Genomic DNA, 20778 nt, shown 5'->3' on the forward strand with positions numbered 1-20778 from the left:
GTTCAACCGCGTTGCACCACAAACAAGGGGTTAAACTCGTTTGCAAACTATGCAGTAAAAATGTGGAACGCCCTTCCTATAATCTTAAAGGAGTGCAAAACACTGCCCACCTTCAAAACCACTCTCAAAAAACATTTACAGGAGGCTGCAATCCGTAACTGGACCCTCTAAATCAAAAATCAGATTAAAAGACCCGAACTACCCACTGTACATACTTTGTGTTTTGTCCCCCGCCCCCACCTGTGGTGTATGTCCCCACCTGTCCTACACGCTGTACATACCTAATGTTTTGTTGTATTGTTCTTCCCATGATGGATGTATATTTATCTTGTAGATAGTACTAGTTATTTGTCTGTATTATCTTGTAGATAGTACTAGTTTTTTTTTGTCTGTCTTACATGTAACGATGAATTGAGAATCAAGGACCCCAATTGAAATAAGCCAGTGGCTTTCTTGGGTTTTTATCCTGTTAGTTGATCTTGTATGTAATATGTACTTTCATGTACCTACTTCTGCAAATCTTCTAATAAAGTTTTCAATCAATCAATCAAAAACATTCCAGCGCCTGCAGGTGGCAGTGAATGACCAAGCATCAAACGATGAAGAAATGTAACCCATTTAACCACAACTCGTTTAGGGGAGAGTGCGCCCTCTTGTGTCTGGGGCTGTGTTCGGAATGGCATACTAGCATACTACTCATACTAGATATGACGTAGATTTTGAGTATGCAGTGCGTTCACACTGTAGATTATGTGAAATTTGAGTATGCAAGAAATGTATACTAGATTTTCGGTCGGCTGGTATTGGCATACTTATTATGAATTTAGTAGGCAGTATGCAGTATATACTAATTGAGTATGCTAGTATGCAGTATGCTAGTATGCCATTTCGAACACAGCCTCGGTCTTTCCCCTCAAAAGGGGATAAAAAAAAAATACGACAAACTTCCGGTAGCTTTTGACAAAACAGCAACATTGTAGCCATATCAGTAACAACAGAGACCGACATACGACAAGGGTATTATTATAGGGATCCAGTGGAGGAGACTCTTTGATCTTTAACAGCCATGGTGAAGATCACTTTCCAGTCCGTCACGGGACAGAAAGTCGCCAAGGAGCTGCGTGATGATGGCGACAAGACTGAAATCCTTATTCCCCATCCGATGGTAATAAACGACATGTCTGCTGTGTGTCTTGAAACATGAGATCGCCTACCTACACGATGCATGCACATCGAGGGTCCTCAATGCATGTTAATGTCATGTGTGTCACTGCCTGGTGATGTTTTGTCACCCATGCCCATGGTTGTCACACGATGATCTAGTCATATGCATGTCACCCTGAACACTACTGTGTGGTACTAATGCACAGCCATCGCCATTTGGTTGGAAACAAAACGACGATCCTGTGCGGGTTAGACAGCAAAAAGCTATTTGTCGAGATGTCGGCACATTGCCAAATCATGACGTTAGAATTATAAGGTTCTATCTCCATTTTTGCCAAAATTGAGTTTTTTTTTTTTTTTTTACATAATCTGATCCATTAGGTGTTTATTAATGCCTGTGTGGCGTTATTTTAAAAATGTTGACATTTTTGAGTTAGTAATTCATAAAATACAATGGTTCCATCTCACAGAACATAATGGAATGTAAACATTTTGACGCTCAATATCTCTGAACTGCCCTAAACGGAGATAGAACCTTATCATTCTAAACGGAGATAGAACCTTCTCATTCTAAGCTCACGAAATACTGAACAATAGAGCCCAACTGCTCAATCTATCTATTTAAAACTATAGTAGTGGATTGTCTTAGACAACAAAGTCATCAATTCTCACATCAACAACAGCCTGAGATCAATCAAAGATAAGATCAGGCCTAATCAGTGATGCTCATCTGTGATGTATCTCTCTGAAGATATTATTAGATATTCCAAATGAAAACTGCAAAATAAGAATAAATGTTAGGCAGGATGCAGACAAAATGGCAGATGCTATCTGAGTTAATATTTCATAGACATGCTGCACGAGTCCTCAACGTCTGATTGTCTGCTCTAGTAAAACTGAACTACATGCCACTAAAGCAGAGATTTGTATAAATTAGGCTATAGATTACTTCAAAGCGGCAATCTCATTGGTGCATCAAACATTTTTTTCTTTTAAAATAGGTAAGGTAATGATATATAATTGGCTCTGGACATTGCAATCCATGTACTGTAGGCTATGTAGTAGACCTAAATGTGTCACACTTTTTTCAGTCAGTGCAAGTGAGAATGAAGGGTAATTTAAAGGATTATCTTCTCCCTTTCAACACAGGTTATCATAACACCAAGGTTTTTCTTTCCTTTAAAGATGTTCTCTTACAACCTCTCAAATATTGTCTGCCACTAAGTCTGTCATTTACTTTGGCACCCTTCATAGTAATAAGGTAGAAAGGATATTCGCTTTCAGTATGTTCATTCTTATAGTGAAGGCTACTATCATGTGCCTTGTGCCAACGCATCACTCTGCCAATGTCTGTGTGAGTGTGTGGCACAGATCGGGTGTGAGACTGGGGGCGGTGAGCATTAGTCACTATTTTGATAGTCCCACGGGCCACTTAACCAACCATTCCTTTCTTAGAATCCACACATTTTAGCAAGGAAATAGAAACATTCATTGTGATCTCAAGAATTGTAGCAAGTCTTGTCATTTGACAACATTTGGCTGTAACCACAGCTAGTACCTTACAGTCTAAACCCATCCTGATGTGACCTTAGAATATTGAAGTCTGTTGTCAACTGAAGTGTGCGACGACAACGCAGTCTTTGACCTATGCTTCCATTGGTTTGGTTTGTAATGTGTGAACCTGTGTGTTTCTCATTTAGGATGAGGAGGAGTTGGTCCTGCCACTGCGTTCTAAGAGGTCTCCTCTGAACGGGCTGTGCTGTCTGACCTTTGGCCTGGTGGTCTTCATGTCCGGTCTGGTGCTAGCCTCCATCTATGTCTACCGCTACTACTTCATACCTCATGTAAGACAGAACGTCTGTGGCTGTGCTGTGGAATCTCTATCATCTAGATATTGTTTTCTGCCTCACATCTTTGTCATCACTCTTGATTAGCTTAACTTGAACTTTCCAAACTTTCTGCGTAGTATAGTAGTACTGACATAAATACATGAATATATGACAGCACATTGGTGATAAAAAAGAAAGTCAATGATTATGCTGTTCGTGAGCTTAGAATTATACGGTTCTATCTCCGTTTAGGGTAGTTCAGAGATATTGAGCGTCAACGTTTTTACATTCCATTATGTTTTGTGAGATGGAACCTTTGTATTTTATGAATTACTAACTCAAAAATGTCAACATTTTAAAAATAACACCACACAGGCATTAATAAACACCTAATGGATCAGATTATGTAAGAAACTAAATTTTGACAAAAATGGAGATAGAACCGTATAATTCTAACGTCACAAGGTGTGCTGATCTTTCTTCTCTGTGTACCCAGATGCCTGAACAGAACCTGTTCCCGGACTGTCGGGTTCTGTATGAGGACTCTGTGTATGCCCCTCTGCGTGGCCGCCAGGAGCTGGAGGAGACTGTGGCCATCTACATGGATGACAACTATGAGCAGATCAGCGTGCCTGTGCCCCACTTTGGGGGCAGTGACCCAGCTGACATTATCCATGACTTTCACAGGGTGAGGTCAGGATTGGCACCCTGGCTGGTCTCAATCATTATCATAATCAGTACACACACACACACACACACACACACACACACACACACACACACACGCAAGCAAGCAAGCAATACGTTCCCCCAGAATGAGACTGAGCTGGAATCATTTGAACAAGTTGAGTGCTCTGTAATCTAAGTCTCTCTTTGTGTCTTAAGGGACTGACTGCCTACCACGACATCGCCCTTGACAAGTGCTATGTCATCGAGCTCAACACCACCATCGTCATGCCCCCAAGGAACCTCTGGGAACTTCTGATCAATGTTAAGGTGGTGTATAGCCTGGCTCTCTAATCTCTCTCTCTCTCTCTCTCTCTCTCTCTCTCTCTCTCTCTCTCTCTCTCTCTCTCTCTCTCTCTCTCTCTCTCTCTCTCTCTCTCTCTCTCTCTCTCTCTCTCTCTCTCTCTCTCTCTCTCTCTCTCTCTCTCTCTCTCTCTCTCTCTCTCTCTCTCTCTCTCTCTCTCTCTCTCTCTCTCTCTCTCTCTCTCTCTCTCTCTCTCTCTCTCTCTCTCTCTCTCTCTCTCTCTCTCTCTCTCTCTCTCTCTCTCTCTCTCTCTCTCTCTCTCTCTCTCTCTCTCTCTCTCTCTCTCTCTCTCTCTCTCTCTCTCTCTCTCTCTCTCTCTCTCATAGAGGAACAATGTCTTATTTTCCACATTCCTCATCTATTCCCCCACCCACCTATCCCTCCGCAGAAGGGAACCTACCTGCCCCAGACATATCTCATCCAGGAGGAGATGGTGGTGACCGGGAAGGTGCACAACATGCGCCAGCTAGGCCCCTTCATCTACCGCCTCTGTAACAACAAGGACACGTACCGTCTGAAGCGCCGCAATCCGCGCAGACGTGAGTTAAGGGGTTGGGCACGGGGCCAAGATGTCTGGGATTTGGGCTTAGTCGGAGTGTAAGGCCCGAGTCTGCTTGGGCTGCGATTATTTGGAGGGTTTTCTGGAGTTAGAGTAGGAAAGGCGATGGATAAGGTTGGGCAAAAGTCATCTCAGGTTGTATTCAGGAGTTTACAACATAGTGGGCATTACTGATAGAAATGTCATGAATAGAGCTGACATGAACTATTACTCTATGGGTGTCTGTTTATCTAGTATCTGTAAACTATGCTAAACTAAACTGCATTTTGTTGTATAGTACTTGTACTCTGCGATGACAAAGTTGAATCTAATCTAATCAAAATCTCTATATCTCTTTCCCCATGACATATAGGCATCAATAAACGTGCAGCGCAGAACTGCCACCGCATCCGGCACTTTGAGAACACGTTTGTGGTTGAGACGGTCATCTGTGACGCAGCGTAAACCTGGGGCTGTCTCCCTCTGGCACGGCCTCCTCTCTAGCCACTGTAGCCTGTCTGCCCCCATAGATGTACTTTGAATTATATTTGAGTTGCACTTTAAGTATGTTTTTTTCCACTTTCTTTTTTTAAATCTGCTGTTCATTTTTTTGCATGTTGCATTAGACAGACATTATTTTCCTTGTTGCAATAATATATGTTATTCTTGGTTGTTTTGGTTGAATGGATTCACATTTTCCATGTAGCAGAAACGTTCAGCCAATTATGAATTATATTATGAAGACTTTTTAGCCACTTAAGGGAAATGTGTGCCTCTGTTGTCAGGGGAGGTGACCGTTTCCATGTGTTGTCAAGGTGACTCCTTTTTCCTGCTCTTGAAATTACTGCGCCTCCTTGTTCATTCTGTAATACAACCTTGTGCTTAGGTATTGACACCTTCTTATACCTTGTATAGCCCCCCCCCTTCCCTGTGCACACTTCTCTTGCTCTTATGTCTGATGTCAGTGTCTGTCATTGGCCCCCCTTCACTCTTCCCCTTGCTTCTCTCTCTCCCTCGCTTTCTGTCTTTCACTGACCTCTCCATTCTTCTCTTTAGTTCAGTCAATCTATTATGGAACATATGCAAATGAATGCATAGGTTCTTAACAAGTGTCACATCCGAGTGAAGTAGATCAATTAGGCATTAGTCTGTGCACATCTGGGCCTCTGCGAATATGCATGTGTGTTTACAGCGATCATGTGCTCAAGACCTCTGCACTTGTGTATATTAAGTAAAACACTAGCTCCTCAACAATGACATTATTTCCTGGCAAGCTGGACCTTTCTTCTCCCTTTGAAACCTTCAAAGAAAGTTTCCTCATCCTTTTTGATGCCCCCTCATTCTGTCAATCTACCTTCTCTCTTTTTGGGGAGGAGTATCTCCCTTTTTTGTACTCTCTTTATCGACGCTTCTGTGAATCGTTTTAGAATTCTTTATTGTTTTTGCCCCTGCATGTGTGTTTCTCAATAACGAAAAACTGCACTCTTAGAAGATTTTATAAGACCACGTTTAAAGCCTTAGTCCAGAGTCAGAGACTGGACTAAAGTAATTACTACTGAAAGGGATCTTATTATATCATATGTTAATATATACCTTAAATATTTTGTCTGCTGGTGAAGTCTACCTGTGAATAAAGTAGTTAAAACATGCCTGCTTTTATTTATTGTAGTATATCACTTTTATGTCTGAACTGTGGTTATTTACTGTATATGGTTAGTTACTGTATACACTCTAGTTACATTGGACATTATCTATGTCCTTAGTCTCTTTACCTCACCATATGACACCATTCTTGCTTCAGTTGACCTACTGACAGATTATGCCCTCATTTGTTTTAGTCGCCTACACTTTTAAACCAATGTGAAGTACGGTAAAGTGTAATGTCGGGACATTGTGGGCTAAAGTGTCAAACCTATCTCACAATTTGGCTTGTTTTGGAGCTTGTGTCCTGTGGAGCAAATGCCTCAGTGGTGTTCCCCTGTGTGACCTCATTAGACATGAAAAGAGGGGCAGAGGGCACTTTCTACTAACCTGCATTATACTACCCTAAGCCCAGAATAACATGAGGATGCCAGTTCAGACCAGACATACATGAACACAAATCAATATGCTGGAGTGAGTTATTCATAAAATGAAATGGTCATTTGAATACAGCAACTATCAAACATTTTCCAGCCCTAGGCTGTCTGTTTCACATACAAGGCTTAACAGTGAGCTATCCAAACAGCTAGGCTGCTGTCAGTCAGTGTAGAGACTTTGTAACAAAAACAAGAAGGCTATAAGCAACTGGCGAACAAAATATGAACATTTAAGGCTGCGTTCGTAAATTCGCTCTGGAAATCTGATCAGCTCTCATGGAATGCCTCTGGTCCAATCAAATTACTTGGTCCTTTTATGACGTTGAATCCAGTGTGCGCTGCAGCGCTCTCAGAGCGAATTTACGAATGTAGTCTGAGTTAGGTTAGCGACGCGCTTGTGTGTAGTTTGTTTTGTCTTCACGCTTTTTGTAACTTTCAGGCACTGACATGTTGATACCGCCTAAATGCTATTTATTCAGCCCAACCGCCCAAATGCTTTTTTCCCCGGCCCAGTGTGATCAAAAGTAACCCGCCCCATCTGGCAACAGTGGGGGAGGGCGCATGCGTACTGGCGCGTCTCCGGTCACACTACTGCGCCTCATTAATATTAATGAACTTGGCGCAAACGCCTGTGATTGGCTTACATACCCAGTTTCCACGACAACTCAAAACACTAATGTTTATTTCTTCACGAACGGTGACAACTCTGAAGTTTGCATAGGATTTCTTGACCTCATTGTATAGCCTTCTCCAGAACAACACGTGAGCTGTGTTTGATATAATTTTCACCGAAATATTTTTAATAGTGTAGTTTGCCTTGTCAGGTCACTGACATATTCATTCCTAGTTTGTTTTAGCATAGGGATAAAGTCATGGATGGGGAGGTAGACCAGAGAGAAAATTACCATAACACTGGAAATGAAAACAAGAGCGATGACCAACTCCCACAGACACCATCTGAAGAGCCCTCAGAGAACAAGTCATCTAATTCTAAAGACAACCAGGAAGGAGCAGATTGCCCTGCAGACGAATCAGTCATGGCTGAGGAGGGAGGAGCTGATCAGAGTGGACAAGAAGTCACACCGGAGATCACAGAGGTGACCACAAACCCAGCCACATCTGAGCCAGGGGAGGTGTCTGGAGATGAGGTGTCCACTGGAGCCGACCTGCCCTCAAGCAAGACCTTCGAAGAGGGGGAGGCCCCAGAGATAAAACCCCTCATTGGTGAACCTCTATCACGTGAGAGCAGCCTCATGCTCGGAGACCATGTGGATGAAAAAGATAGACCACCTGCGCTGGACCCAGGGACCCCGGAGAGGGAGAGCTGTAGCCCCACGCAGGAAGATAAAGACCCTTCTCCCGTCGAAGAGACGAGCCCCGGCGTCGACTACCAAGAGTACATGGACCTCTTCCGTCAGCTGCAGAGAGAGAAGGAGGAACTGACCCAGAGCGACGCCCAGCTCCAGACCAAGCTGGTGCTGTACTTCCGCAAGAAGACGGGAGACACCACGACGCGTCCGGAGAAGGAGAAGGGGAAGGGTTCGGTGTCCGACCAGGAGCAGCGCTACCACAAGTACATGGCCACCATACAGGACCTGAAGCGGCAGCGCCGGCGCCACTCGGAGGCGGCCCGGCTACAGGCCGACGAGCTCCGGCTACAGACCCAGGAGAAGCTGGCCCAGGTGGAGCGTGAGCGGGGCGCCTTCGCGGCGTCGAAGTGTGACGCGGCGGTGGCGGCGCTGAGCCGAGGTGGCCCGGGCAAGCCAGCGGCCCGGGCCGAGGTGGAGCGGATCCAGGCGCAGGAGCGGCGCGGGGAGGACGAGCTGGCGCGCGTGCGCCTGGAGAACGTCAAGGCGAAGAACGAGATGGGGCGGCTGGAGGCGACCCTGCGCGGCCGGGAGGAACTGGCCGAGGGCCTGCACCTGATCGACTTCGAGCAGCTGAAGATCGAGAACCAGACGTACGGCGAGAAGATCGAGGAGCGCAACGAGGAGCTGCTCAAGCTGCGGAACAAGACCACCGGCACCGTCCAGGTGCTGACCCACGTCAAGGAGAAGCTCCAGTCGGTCCAGACGGAGAACCGGGCCAAACGGGCCCGGCTGGCCGCGGCGGAGGCGGAGGTGGCCGGGAGGAGGGACGTGCTGACGCGGACCAAGCGGGCCAGGGACAACCTGCGGACTGACAACCTGAGGCTGCGTCAGCGCCGCGGCCTGCTGGGGAACGACAGCCTGCTGAGGGACTTCGAGGAGAAGGTGGACGCCTCGGAGGGCCTGGAGGAGAGGCTGGAGGGGCTGAAGCGCAGGAACGCAGAGATCACCCTCAGGTGTGCCGCGGTGAAGAAGAAGCTGCAGCAGGCGGCCAGACCGACAGCTCCATGAATGAGAACGTACACACACACACACACTCACACACACACACACACACTCACACAGACACACACACACACACACACACACACTCACACAGACACTCACACAGACACAGACACAGACACACACACACAGACACACACACACACACACACACACACACACCCACACACACACACACACACACACACACACACACACACACACAGGCATACATAATTATTCACATAATAGTTTTCAATAAAAGTTTTCTTTATTCCTCTGTATGTCCTTAATTATGTCTAAGGAACATAAAACATTCTAACCATTTTATTACAGCTTTGGAGTTCAGTAGATTTCACCTAAAAGTAATGCATGAAAAATCTGGTACCAAATATTAGCACTGGGAGAGAGACTAGTCAGCGGATGGTAATATTGGATAGGGGGGAAAAATCCCTCTGACCACTGTGCTCTGAAATCACCAACTGTTACCGGATCAACTGTTTTACATTGTGGAGCAGTTAATTTACAGAATTCACGAATATAAAATATGTAACCAGGAGAATGCATAAGGTTCACAGTATCTACAGGATATTCAGGATATTATATTCCCCTGGTCCTTTTTAGAAAAACAATAATTCTACCATCCAATGGGTGTGTTCCAGGAAAACCTCTTCACTAGTTTTCAAAGTGATGCTGTGTGCGGGTCGGGACAACAGAAGCAGAAAAGAAACAACCACGATTCACCATAATACCTCAAATACCTCAGATATTTACAACAAACATGTGTGTGCGTTAATGTGTATAGCATGAATAGCATACTATGTTGTGTGTGTGTGGGGGGGGGTTCTGCATATAGACTGTGTGTGTGTGTGTGTGTGTGTGTGTGTGTGTGTGTGTGTGTGTGTGTGTGTGTGTGTATGTGTGTGTGTGTGTGTGTGTGTGTGTGTGTGTGTGTGTGTGTGTGTGTGTGTGTGGTACTCCTTCCACTGTGGTGTGATTGGACCAGGGCACATGGTCACATGGTATTGTGTGTGGATTGATGGCAAATTAGTTTAACTTCAATCAGTTTTAAATTGAGGCTATAACAAAACAAAATGTGGAAAAAGTGAAGGGGACTGAATACTTTCCGAAGGCACTGTATATGATGTGAAAGCAGCTATTTGCTGTGTTCTGTAGTCAAAGGGACTGTGAGTTTAATTCACCAACTAGTTTATATGGTATTTACCTAGCAACAACACTTTGATTGGCTACAAAATGAAGCATCATTATTCATGCTTTTTTGGTGAATAAAGTCACCCTCTAGATAGAACGTTAACTAAACATCCACCGTTGATGCTGAAATAAAGTTGGATGGAATCAAAGCCTGAGTGTGCGCGTGACCCTTGACCCCTGACCTTTCCAAACTACAACCTCAGCCAATCCCTACTTGTACTTTTCGAAAAATTCCCAAAACAAGAATTGAAAGACTCTTAGCTGGCTACAGGAAGCGTTTGCAAACTGTTATAGTTGCCCGAGGAGTTACAAAGCACTAGCTGATCCGCTTTTGCACAAGGCCTTTTTCCTTGTTTTATTATTTTGAAGCTGTAAAAATTAAACAATTTAAATTAATCTTGCTTTAAAATGTGATGACATGTGTCATGTTTAACGTTGTACCATTTAGAGGTTAGGTTTGCTTCTTTTCACTTAGATATTAATTGTAAACGGCATTTTGACTAGGGGTGCCCAAATGTTTGCACCCCACTGCACCACTGGAACATTCTCTAGGAGTGTGTAGTTGGTCGTGGTGCACTGTAGCTCTGTTTGCACAGCTCTGTGCGTGTGAATTGAAAGAAACAACAAAGACCCAGCTTAGGGCTCAAAATGCCACTTCCTACTAGCGGTGAACAGAGGTCGGAATGTGTGTACTTTTCTTCTACAGAGGCACTACAGAGAGTATACTGACTGGGTGCGTCACTGCCTGGCATGGCAACTGCACAGCCCTAAACCGCAAAGCGCTACAGAGGGTGGTATGGACAGCGAGCACATCACCGGATGTAAGCTTCCCTCCACCCGGGATATACGACAAACGATGTGTCAGCAAAGCCCGGATCATCAAAGACCCCAGCCGTCCCAACCACAGCCTGTTCGAACCGATGCCATCCAAAAGACGAGGCCTCTTCCGGAGCCTTAGGGCCAAGACTCAGAGACTAACAAACAGCTACTTCCCCCAGGCAATCAGACTCTTGAACAAGCCCACAGTAGTCAATTGACTATCTTCCCCTTGCTCACAGATGACGAGTCAAAGATGACATTCAAGTACTTTTTTTTATAAATGAGGCCCCAGCAACCCTAATCTCAAGACACCTTACTACTGTGAACTCTATTATCACTAGCAGCACTGCTAGTGCAACCTGTCTTGTCTTACCTGCACAACCTGTCTTACCTGCACTAATGCCACCTTATCTTGTACTATCTTGCCTATTATTTTTGTCTCTTATGTCCTGTACTACTGACACTTTTATCTTGAATTATGCTTGATTTATTACGCCCTATGTCTTGTGCTGTAATGCAATGTCAGGATCCGAAGCCTAAACATTTTACTCTGAAATGGTTTGATATGTAACACCTTGGTGTGATTGTATACCAGTGCAATGGAATGGTTTTACTTGATTAAGTGATGGTGGATTAGAACCCTCACCAGTACAATGTGCCAAAGATTAATCCATTCAGTTGATGAGATCAGATAGTGTTATATCTTATTCCAAGTCATTTAGACGGCGGTATCTTTGATCTCAGACTCCTAAAGGGAAAGGTCTGTGTGACTAGGACCAAAGGTCAGTGGTTCAAGGAGTAAGAATATAAAGAAAACATGTAGATGATTTCCTAATAGTTTTCATCCAAGTGCTTGGCCATGTCTAATCTCGGGGTTTCTTGCTACCCAGGGTTTTCTGTTTCCCTGATAGCATTATCAACTCCTATACCGTCGATTGACTGCTATCTTCACCCTGACGGCTGTAAGATGATACATAAACGTGACACGTCTTGTCTATGTGTACATCCTTGGTGTTTGAACCTGTTTCGCTTGGTTCCTCCCTCATCGTGTGATTGATGTTGCATGATGATGGGTGATCATCATTAGCCTGCATTTCACAAGGCCTCTCTATGTTGTCACCTCTGGTGGAGAGCCTCCGCCTCTCCTGCCGGGCAGACAGCAGGGTCTCCTTCAGGATGAAGTAGTAACATATTCCGTCTGTCAGACAGTTGACGCTACACATGCAGGTGCTGATGTGCACGACATGTCTCAGGGGGTTGATGATGTCATCGGGCGCCGACCTGTTCTTGGCCAGGAAGTAGACCAGCGCCACGATGTGGTAGGGGATGAAGCAGAGCAGGAAGGTCACCAGGTTGCTCAGGACGATCTTCACCGACTTGTTGTCCCGCAGCTTCTCGTCCAGCGGGTTCCGCCGACGCATTTCCCTCAGTATCCGCATCACACCCACTGAGAAGAACACCATGGCAACCGCGCTGACCGAAAACACCGTCTCCATGAGGGTGATGATCCACAACTTCTTCCAGGTGTTATCGGAGAATCCCTGAAAGCAAACAGCGCTGTCGCCGTCATCGCCAGTGCTGTTGGCGCTGCTGTGTAGGTCGTAGACAGGAATGGTTCCGGCAAACACCAGCACCCAAACAGCCAAGCAGACCAAACTGGCGTTGCGAGGTGAGCGCAGGCGCTTCGCATTGAAAGGAAAGCGCAGGGCAACGTAGCGGTCAGCTGATATGCACACTATCAACGTGATACTCCCATAGATGTTGACGAAGACCAGGCTCTCCAGGAAGGTGCAGAATTCCCTGCTCAGGTTCCAGGTGCGGTCGTAGGCGTACATCTTGAAGGGCAGAGAGAAGATGAGCAGGCTGTCGTTGATGACAAGGCTGATGAGGTATACCGTGGACTCGGTCCATCTACGGATTCTGAAGAGGAGGAGCCACAGAGCAGCCAGGTTCAGGGGAAGGCCAACCACGAAGGTGGGGACATAGACAATCCACTGGATGAGGAGGACTGGGCTTTGAGAAAGGGACATCTTCCTGCAGAGAGAGATGAAACTCTTCACAATGGACTCAATCAACTGTAGATTTTGCTTTTTAGATAATGAAAGGACAGACTTCATGACACGTCTGATGACGGACAATAAGAGAAAGATGAATGGAGATGATGTAACTGCAGGATAGAGGTAATAGGCTTACTGCAAAGGTTAAAGGAATACTCCACTCAAAATAGGCCTACCATGTGGCATGATTTCCCTCTTACCTTAGCTGTACCTTAGTGTAGTCTATTCACCAATAGTGAAGGGGAAACATACACAAACATTGTTTAGCTTACCCACTGTTCACCCAACTTTAATAAAAATGTGTGAGTTGTAACAACATGTTCTCCAGTGTCCAGCATTTACCCACCCCTTTTACCACTACATCCCTGCCATTCCCACAGACAGTTTGAGGCCACTATAGGGCACTATGTATCTAGAACTGTCTGGGTTAATCAAAACTACAGCTACGGTCAGTGGACATTGTGTTGGGTTGTGTTTTGAGTGGATAATACTCTTTATTAATAAATACTATAATTCTAAGGATAGCCAGTTGTACAGCACATGTGTTTGATTCCTAATGTATTTGATGGCACATCGTCATAAAGATGACTGTTTGGATGACTACTGCCATCTTGTGGACTTTGCATAGACATGGTTAGGTACACCTAAAACTGATATTATATACAGTACATAAAGCAGACGCCTTTATCCAAAGCGATTTACAAGTACATTTGTCTAAAGTAAGTGAATCATCTATCATCATAAGAAAAACAAATCTATACTGGGACCAGGGGCCACTGGCAGTCACAATGGTCGAAGGAAGGATTTGTTTTTATTTGTTATCTTTTTTATTATTATTATTTATACGAGAGAAACTGTACAGGGGGTAGTGGAGACCATGATATCAGCCCTTGGTTGTGTTCAAGTCTCTTAATATTAGTGTTGATTATGTTTTACTGTCATTAACTTGACTGAGTACTATGTCAATGGTTGACAGAAACACCAATATAATTATAAACTCTTGTCTTACCTGCACTATTGCAACCTTATCTTGTACTGTGCCTATTATTTTTTGTCCTATTTTATTTCCTGTACTACTGACACTTGTATCTTGAATTGTGCTTGATTTACTATGTCTTGTGCTGCAGTGCAATGTCAGGATTCGAAGCCTAATAATTTTACTCTGTTACACTTGTGTAATGTGACGTAAGAAATAAACTTGAAACTTAAAACTTTTACTGTTCTTGTATTATGTGTTGCTTGCTTAAGGCATATTGCAAATGAGCATGCAACAAATAGTGTCTGTTTCCTTCATGCTATATGCATTACGAATAGCACTGTGTTGTTCCCTGGTATGATAAGGCATATTGGAAATGAGCTTGCAATAAATGGTGTTTATATAGTTTACTACGATTTCAGCCAGAATAGTTTCCCACCTGATCCGAACTTGTTTGCTTCTTTCTTCTTGCAAATTGGTTGATTGATTTTGTATCATGCCTCAGGCACAGGTCAAAGACAGTAATGGTGGAGACATAACACTTAACTCATAACAGTTATGACGCCTGGATTGATTTAACGCTCAGCCCAGGGCTTTGACCTGTGTTTGGGGATGTCTCCATAACTGTGTGAGGCCTATCCCTAGACATGTGTGCGTTTGAGAATAGTCTAAAATGTGCCTGTTCATACTAAACCGTTATAGAATTATCGTGGGGGGAAAATAGTAAAGGATTCACGATTTTTTTTTTTTCAATTTTTGAACGTAGGCCTATGATAGCCTAGGACCTAGGTCTTCATTTTAAAAGCACATTTTTGGTCAACTAAAAATGGTGGGGGAATGCTCAAATGCTTAACTGGGGACTCCGTGGTCATGACCCTGTGTATAAGATGTGAAACGACGCAGTAAACACTTACCTAACTCGTTTGGTCCAACTTTCACCGGACCACTTGGCTTTCAATCCCTTTGCTTTATGTAATAATATACTGTTGAATATACTATCGCTCTCACATATCGCTCTCACATACAGCAAGACGAGCAGCGGAAAATATTATTGTGACAAACTTCTTCCACTGACACAGAGAAAAAAAAGCGCTCGACGCTCTCAGACAAACCGCACTGGCACCTGCACTACCGGTAGCCTACTTCATAGACTCATTTTTGCATAGACAAAGCGTGACGTTAGAATTATAAGGTTCTATCTCAATTTTTGTCAACATTTAGTTTTTTACATAATCTGATCCATTAGGTGTTTATTAATGCCTGTGTGGTGTTATTTTAAATCATCATTTTTGAGTTAGTAATTAATAAAATACAAAGGTTCCATCTCACAAAACATAATGGAATGTAAAAACGTTGACGCTCAATATCTCTGAACTGCCCTAAATGGAGATAGAACCTTATAATTCTAACCTCACGAAAGGCCTAGGGCTAAACAATGCACATAGGTTATTTATAAAATAACTGTCTATTTAACTGTCTAATATATATTTTTAAAAAATTTATATATATAAAAGAGCCATGGAAAAGCGTGATCTCTTTAGTGTTGCGAATGATCAACCACTTCTGCTTGGAGGTTACTTCATCCCACACTGACTATGCCATGGTTACTTACACTTCTGTTTTATTCAGTTCTGTCTTTCAAAGACACAAAGACATTTTATCACGAAGGGTTCAACATCCCAAAAAAGAGGTGATGGTTTTAAAAGCTCTGATGTGTACAAATCAGTCATAGTTCGTTAATACATTAATTGCACATACTTACAGTATGTAGTTACACTGCAATTACTCTGTAACAACAGTGTAGCAATACATTATGATAATGATCGCTTAATTGCCCCTGTACCGTTAGTTGTAATTACATTGTGTTAAACTAGAAAAATAAGTTTCAGAAGAAACTTCAGCCCACACTGACTATGCCGTGGTTGCACTTCTGTTTTCTTCAGTTCTTCTCTCTGTCTTTCAAAGAAAACAGAGACATTTTATCACGAAGGGTTCCTTAGCCTATCACGAAAAGAGGAGATGATTTTAAAAGCTCTGCTCTGAACAAATCAGTCATAGTTAGTTGTAAAGCTACCACCAAACTATATTAGCTTCTTCATTTTGTGGCATTTGTTTGTGCTGACTGTCACAGAAGTGTAGTGAAATTTACATTTACATTTGTGTAAATGTAAATTTGTTGTGCAAAATTGGTTGTGCTAAATGTTGTGCATTTAGCAGCGCCTTTATATATATATATATATATTTTTTTTTTTACATTTTTTACATACATTTTTTCTCTCTATATATATATATATATATATATATATACTACTATAAATGTATTTAAAGTAGAGACACTGTACAGGGAGTAGTGGAGATGAGGAAGTCTTTAAAAGACTGAAATGAATGAAATGTAATGTAATAGTGTGGCATGAACCACTAGAGGGCGCCACTGTAACAGTGAGCAGTGACTATCCCAGGTTTCGGTCTCCTCATGACGGATACCAAAGTCATACTATGAGTATTTACCCAATCATTTTTCAATTAGATGTTCAATAAAGACAGGCGATGTAGGCTATGACTGAAATATGACTCAGATTTCTGCACCAGGAATGAAGATATTTGTACATGTTACATGAATTGCACCTACAGTATGTAGTTACGCTGTAATTACTCTGTAACAACATTGTGTACCGATATATTATTGTAACACAGTTAATTGCTTAAAAAGCTAAGCCCACGCCAGCCAGTTTTGCTTGCTGGCTTTTCTTTGAGAAAAGAGTCAAAGAACGGATGCACCGTGTGGTGATGTTAGTCATTCGGGGAGCTATTTAGGAAAGTATTTGTTGTACTCTGGGTGGCTATACTTGACAGATTAGCCACATCACACTTTGCAGCTCTGTAGCTGTATGAAATGTTATAGGTCACAGCACGTGGGAAATGTGGAGGTAAAAAATAGTGTAGGCTACTGCCCAAAATAATTGGACCTAAATTATTTCAATTATTGTGCAATAACATTGTGCAGCACAAGGATGTCATATATCAGCTACAAATGGTCAAAACAGAACATTTGAAAGTGAAATTGAGTTGATTTGGCCATGCAATGTTTGTCTACTGCTCCCATCTTAGAGATAATAACACTTCTATATCTATTCTATCCCATACATTCCCTTACATTTTTTCTTAGCATCAATGACTAAAGTTAGTAGTTGCTATTCGAACAACTCTGAACTAGGATTACAGTGAACTACTTTCAGTGTAAGGACCAATCTGACTATAAGGTGTAACAAAGATAACTATCTCTTTAATGCAAATAGACTGTGAAGGTGCTGCACATACATAACTTCAAGTGTCTTGCAGTGTCTTGCTTTTTGCAAGGCAAAGCACATCTAGCGCTGAAGGCATGTCTCTTTGTTCCACCAGACTGTTTACACCACCAGCCATACACCCTATGCACTGCAGTTAAGGATTTTTTTGGCGTGCATGTCAATGCACAATATTATTGTATATTGTGATATTTCATAATTGTATTATCATGAATAAGAAAATAATAATGTCCAACCTATGCATGCATGCATACATGTGTGAAATCAGTGTACATTTCTGTAAGAAGCAGGCAAGACATTGTTTGTAAAGTATAGTGTTGCTTGGTCTGAAAGTAGACAGGTTACCTGAGGAACATGGGTGTCAAACCCACACAACCACATCCTCACTTTCCACACATCCTGTCTGCACCATGTGGTAATAGACTCAGAATCAGAATTATATGTATTACATGATCCAATGTACAGGTAGGTACACAAGAATACAATTCTTAGGTTAGGCTTAGGTTCTTCCGACATTGGCATTGCAGCAGGATACAAAACCAACAATAATAGAATAAAGTAAAATAAGTAAAGTAAGTAATAATAAAGTAGAATAAGGTAATAAAGTGATAAAGTGATTTGTTCTACAGTGGGACCAGAAATGAAATGCAATATTATACAATATGCAATAATAATAATAATAATAATAATAATAATACAGATATGATACAGTACAGGAAGTCAAGTAGTATAGTCAGGTAGTTTTCAAGTAATCAGGTAGTGTGCAGGTAGTCATAATATATATATCATTTCGTGCCCCGCGGTGGCGTAGCGGTCTAAGCACTAGCCACTAGTGCAAGCTGCCCACCGGGGACTGGGATCGAATCCCGGTCTCGCCAGACCCGGATATGGCCGAGGCACACAGGGAGCGGCATATTGAGCGGCCGCTCCAGAGGGAGGTATAGGACTATTTCCGGACAAGGATCCGTCGCGCAACAGCGCCCCCGGGGTGCCGGAATAACGGTGCTGGGCTCGAGGAGCCAGTCAGCCTGGCGATCTCCTCTGGGGCTGCCGGCCACGGGGTCGTGCGGCGGATCCTACGCAATAGGCAGGAGATAATTGGATGCTAGGTTGGGTTCAATTGGATACCAAATTGGGTGAAAAAGGGATAAAAAAAATAATAAAAAAAAAATATGATATGATACAGTACAGGAAGTCAAGTAGTATAGTCAGGTAGTTTTCAAGTAATTAGGTAGTGTGCAGGTAGTCATAATATATATATATCATTTCTGCAGTGAGGATGGTTTGGGGGAGACAGTATTTTGTTTTCCTTCCAGTGCATTTCCCCAGGAGCCTGATTGCTTGAGGGAAATAGCTGTTTGACATCCTCTGGGTTTTAGCCCTGAGGCTACGGTACTGTTTCCCCCCGACGGCAGTAGCTTGAACAGTTTCTGATTGGGGTGGCTGGGGTTCTAGATAATCCCGAGGGCCTTTCTGACACACTGCTCACTGTAGGGGTCCTGGATGGAGGGAACCTGACAACCGCTGATCTTCTCGGCTGTCCGCATCACCCTTTGCAGTGATTTAGCGCAGTGCAGTTCCCGTACCAGGCAGTGATGCATCCTGTCAGGATGCTCTCGGTCGTGCCTCTGAAGAAGAAGGCCCCTAGTATCTTAGGCCCCGAGCCGAACTTTTTCAGCTGCCTGAGATGGAAGAGGCGAGGTTGTGCTTCATCCCAGAGGCGAGGTTGTGCTTCATGTGAACCCCCAGGAACTTGATGCTGTTTTTACTCTCTCTTTTTTCTAAAAAACCTATACAACTTTTACAATTGTTGTACAGACACTTATGACATTTCAAATTAAATCAGGAAATATATGATGCAGGCACCGGAAATAAAAAAGTCATGCTGATGCTTCAACTGTTTACAGTTGCATTTAAACAAAAATGGGGGGGAAAAGCTAGCAATTCGATGTGAGCAATTCGAAGGGTCTCAATGTGGTTACAGTTGTACTAAGAAAGCTTGGTTCAAGCAATTAGCACCCCTTTGTCTTAACCTATTATGATTATTATAATATAATTAGTTTCATTGTTATTTCATGGTTAGCATGAGTTTCAATTTCATTGAAATTGAAACTCTCTGAAACTCTCTCTCTCTCTCACACATATATACAGTATATACATATAAAAAAGCTATAAAGCTATAAAGACATATATAAAGATATATCTATCCTGGAGCAGAGGTTAATAATTAACCACAGCAAGTGTCATATTATATTATCTGCCTTCAGGTGTGGAATTTTAACAGTGCCATTAAAAAGTAGATAGATCCACTGCTAGGCTCAGATAACCACATGGTTTGAGTTCATAAAATCAACACTCTTGACCTGTGAACTAGACGGGGCTTACCGGTAGTTAGTGAGAGCCCAAAAATATGTTTCACTAGGTTACGCAATTCATCCTCGGTGAGGGACATTTTTGCATTCCACAAATATCTCAGTGGAGCTCAAAAGTAATGCTCAATGAAAAAAAAGCATTACGCCCTGAAACCCATTGTTGTTTTTTTGTCAGTCTCTGTCAGTTCAAAAACCAAGCTGTTCAATATGCTGTTGACAAAAGGTGGATAAGGGCATGAAGTGCTGATAAGGGTACTATGTAAACACATACACCTTCTTTACTTTCTGTCTCTCTGTCTCTCTGTGTCTCTCTCTCTCTCTCTCTCTCTCTCTCTCTCTCTCTCTCTCTCTCTCTCTCCTTTGCAAACACTACTCAGGTAGGCTACATCTATTCAACAACACCTACGCAAGGATGCTGTTCATTGACTTCAGGTCACCATTCAACACCATCATCCCCTCCAAGCTGGTCATCAAACTAAATGACCCTTGGCATCAGCATCGCCCTCTGCAACTGGACCCTGGACTTCCTGACCAACCGACCACAGTTTGTTAGGTTAGACAACCACACCTCCTCCACCCTGTCCCTGAACACCAGTGTCCCACAGGACTGTGTGCTGAGCCCTCTCCTCTACATCCCCCTTCACCCACGACTGTGTGCCTGTGCGGCTCTAACACAATCATCAAGTTCGCAGACAACACCACATTGTAGGACTAATCAGTGACAATGACGAGTCGTTGACCTACAGGGAGGAGATCCAGCGCCTGGCGGTGTGGTGTGCCGGCAACAACCTGGCCCTCAACACCAAGGAGCTCATTGTGGACTATTAGGACAGCTAAGAGCTGCAGACACACCCCAGCTTCATCCATAGGATAGAGGTGGCTTCAAGCTCCTGGGTGTCCACATCTCCAAGGACCTCTCTTGGACCCTCAACTCCTCCACCCTGGTCAAAATGGGGCAGCAGCGTCTAATACTTCCTGAGGAGAATGAAGAAAGCCCATCTGTCTCCTAGGATCTTGGTCAACTTCTATCGGTGCACCGTCGAGAGC

The 20778-nt window shown here is 43.4% G+C and overlaps 3 protein-coding genes across 3 annotated transcripts; 2 read left to right on the forward strand and 1 right to left on the reverse strand.

Moving 5' to 3' along the window:
- Positions 1-1058: 1058 nt before the first annotated feature.
- itm2ca (integral membrane protein 2Ca) lies at positions 1059-6171 on the forward strand. The gene is made up of 6 exons (XM_080547519.1): positions 1059-1165; positions 2865-3008; positions 3490-3681; positions 3879-3989; positions 4412-4562; positions 4935-6171. The coding sequence occupies exons 1-6, from the start codon at positions 1067-1069 to the stop codon at positions 5024-5026; spliced, it is 789 nt and encodes a 262-aa protein (XP_080403645.1). The 5' UTR covers positions 1059-1066; the 3' UTR covers positions 5027-6171.
- A 1505-nt stretch (positions 6172-7676) lies between these two features.
- On the forward strand, positions 7677-9017 carry cfap184 (cilia and flagella associated protein 184; the record flags this gene model as incomplete). The annotated part of the gene is made up of 1 exon (XM_080547259.1): positions 7677-9017. One exon carries the CDS (start codon positions 7677-7679, stop codon positions 9015-9017), a length of 1341 nt encoding a protein of 446 aa, XP_080403385.1.
- Positions 9018-11937: 2920 nt separating this feature from the next.
- gpr55a (G protein-coupled receptor 55a) lies at positions 11938-13051 on the reverse strand (the record flags this gene model as incomplete). Its single annotated transcript, XM_080547260.1, has 2 exons — positions 11938-11981; positions 12142-13051. The coding sequence occupies 2 exons, from the start codon at positions 13049-13051 to the stop codon at positions 11938-11940; spliced, it is 954 nt and encodes a 317-aa protein (XP_080403386.1).
- Between the last annotated feature and the right edge of the window lie 7727 nt (positions 13052-20778).

This window comes from Nansenia antarctica, assembly GCF_963989245.1.
Source record: "Nansenia antarctica genome assembly, chromosome: 17".
Classification (NCBI taxonomy): Eukaryota; Metazoa; Chordata; class Actinopteri; order Argentiniformes; family Microstomatidae; genus Nansenia; species Nansenia antarctica.

Coding starts and splice junctions, on each gene's coding strand:
- itm2ca (XM_080547519.1), top strand. CDS start 1,067: ATGGTGAAGATCACTTTCCAGTCCGTCACGGGACAGAAAGTCGCCAAG. Junction 3,682..3,878: donor TTATCCATGACTTTCACAGG/GTGAGGTCAGGA, acceptor TTGTGTCTTAAG/GGACTGACTGCCTACCACGA. Junction 4,563..4,934: donor GCGCCGCAATCCGCGCAGAC/GTGAGTTAAGGG, acceptor CATGACATATAG/GCATCAATAAACGTGCAGCG.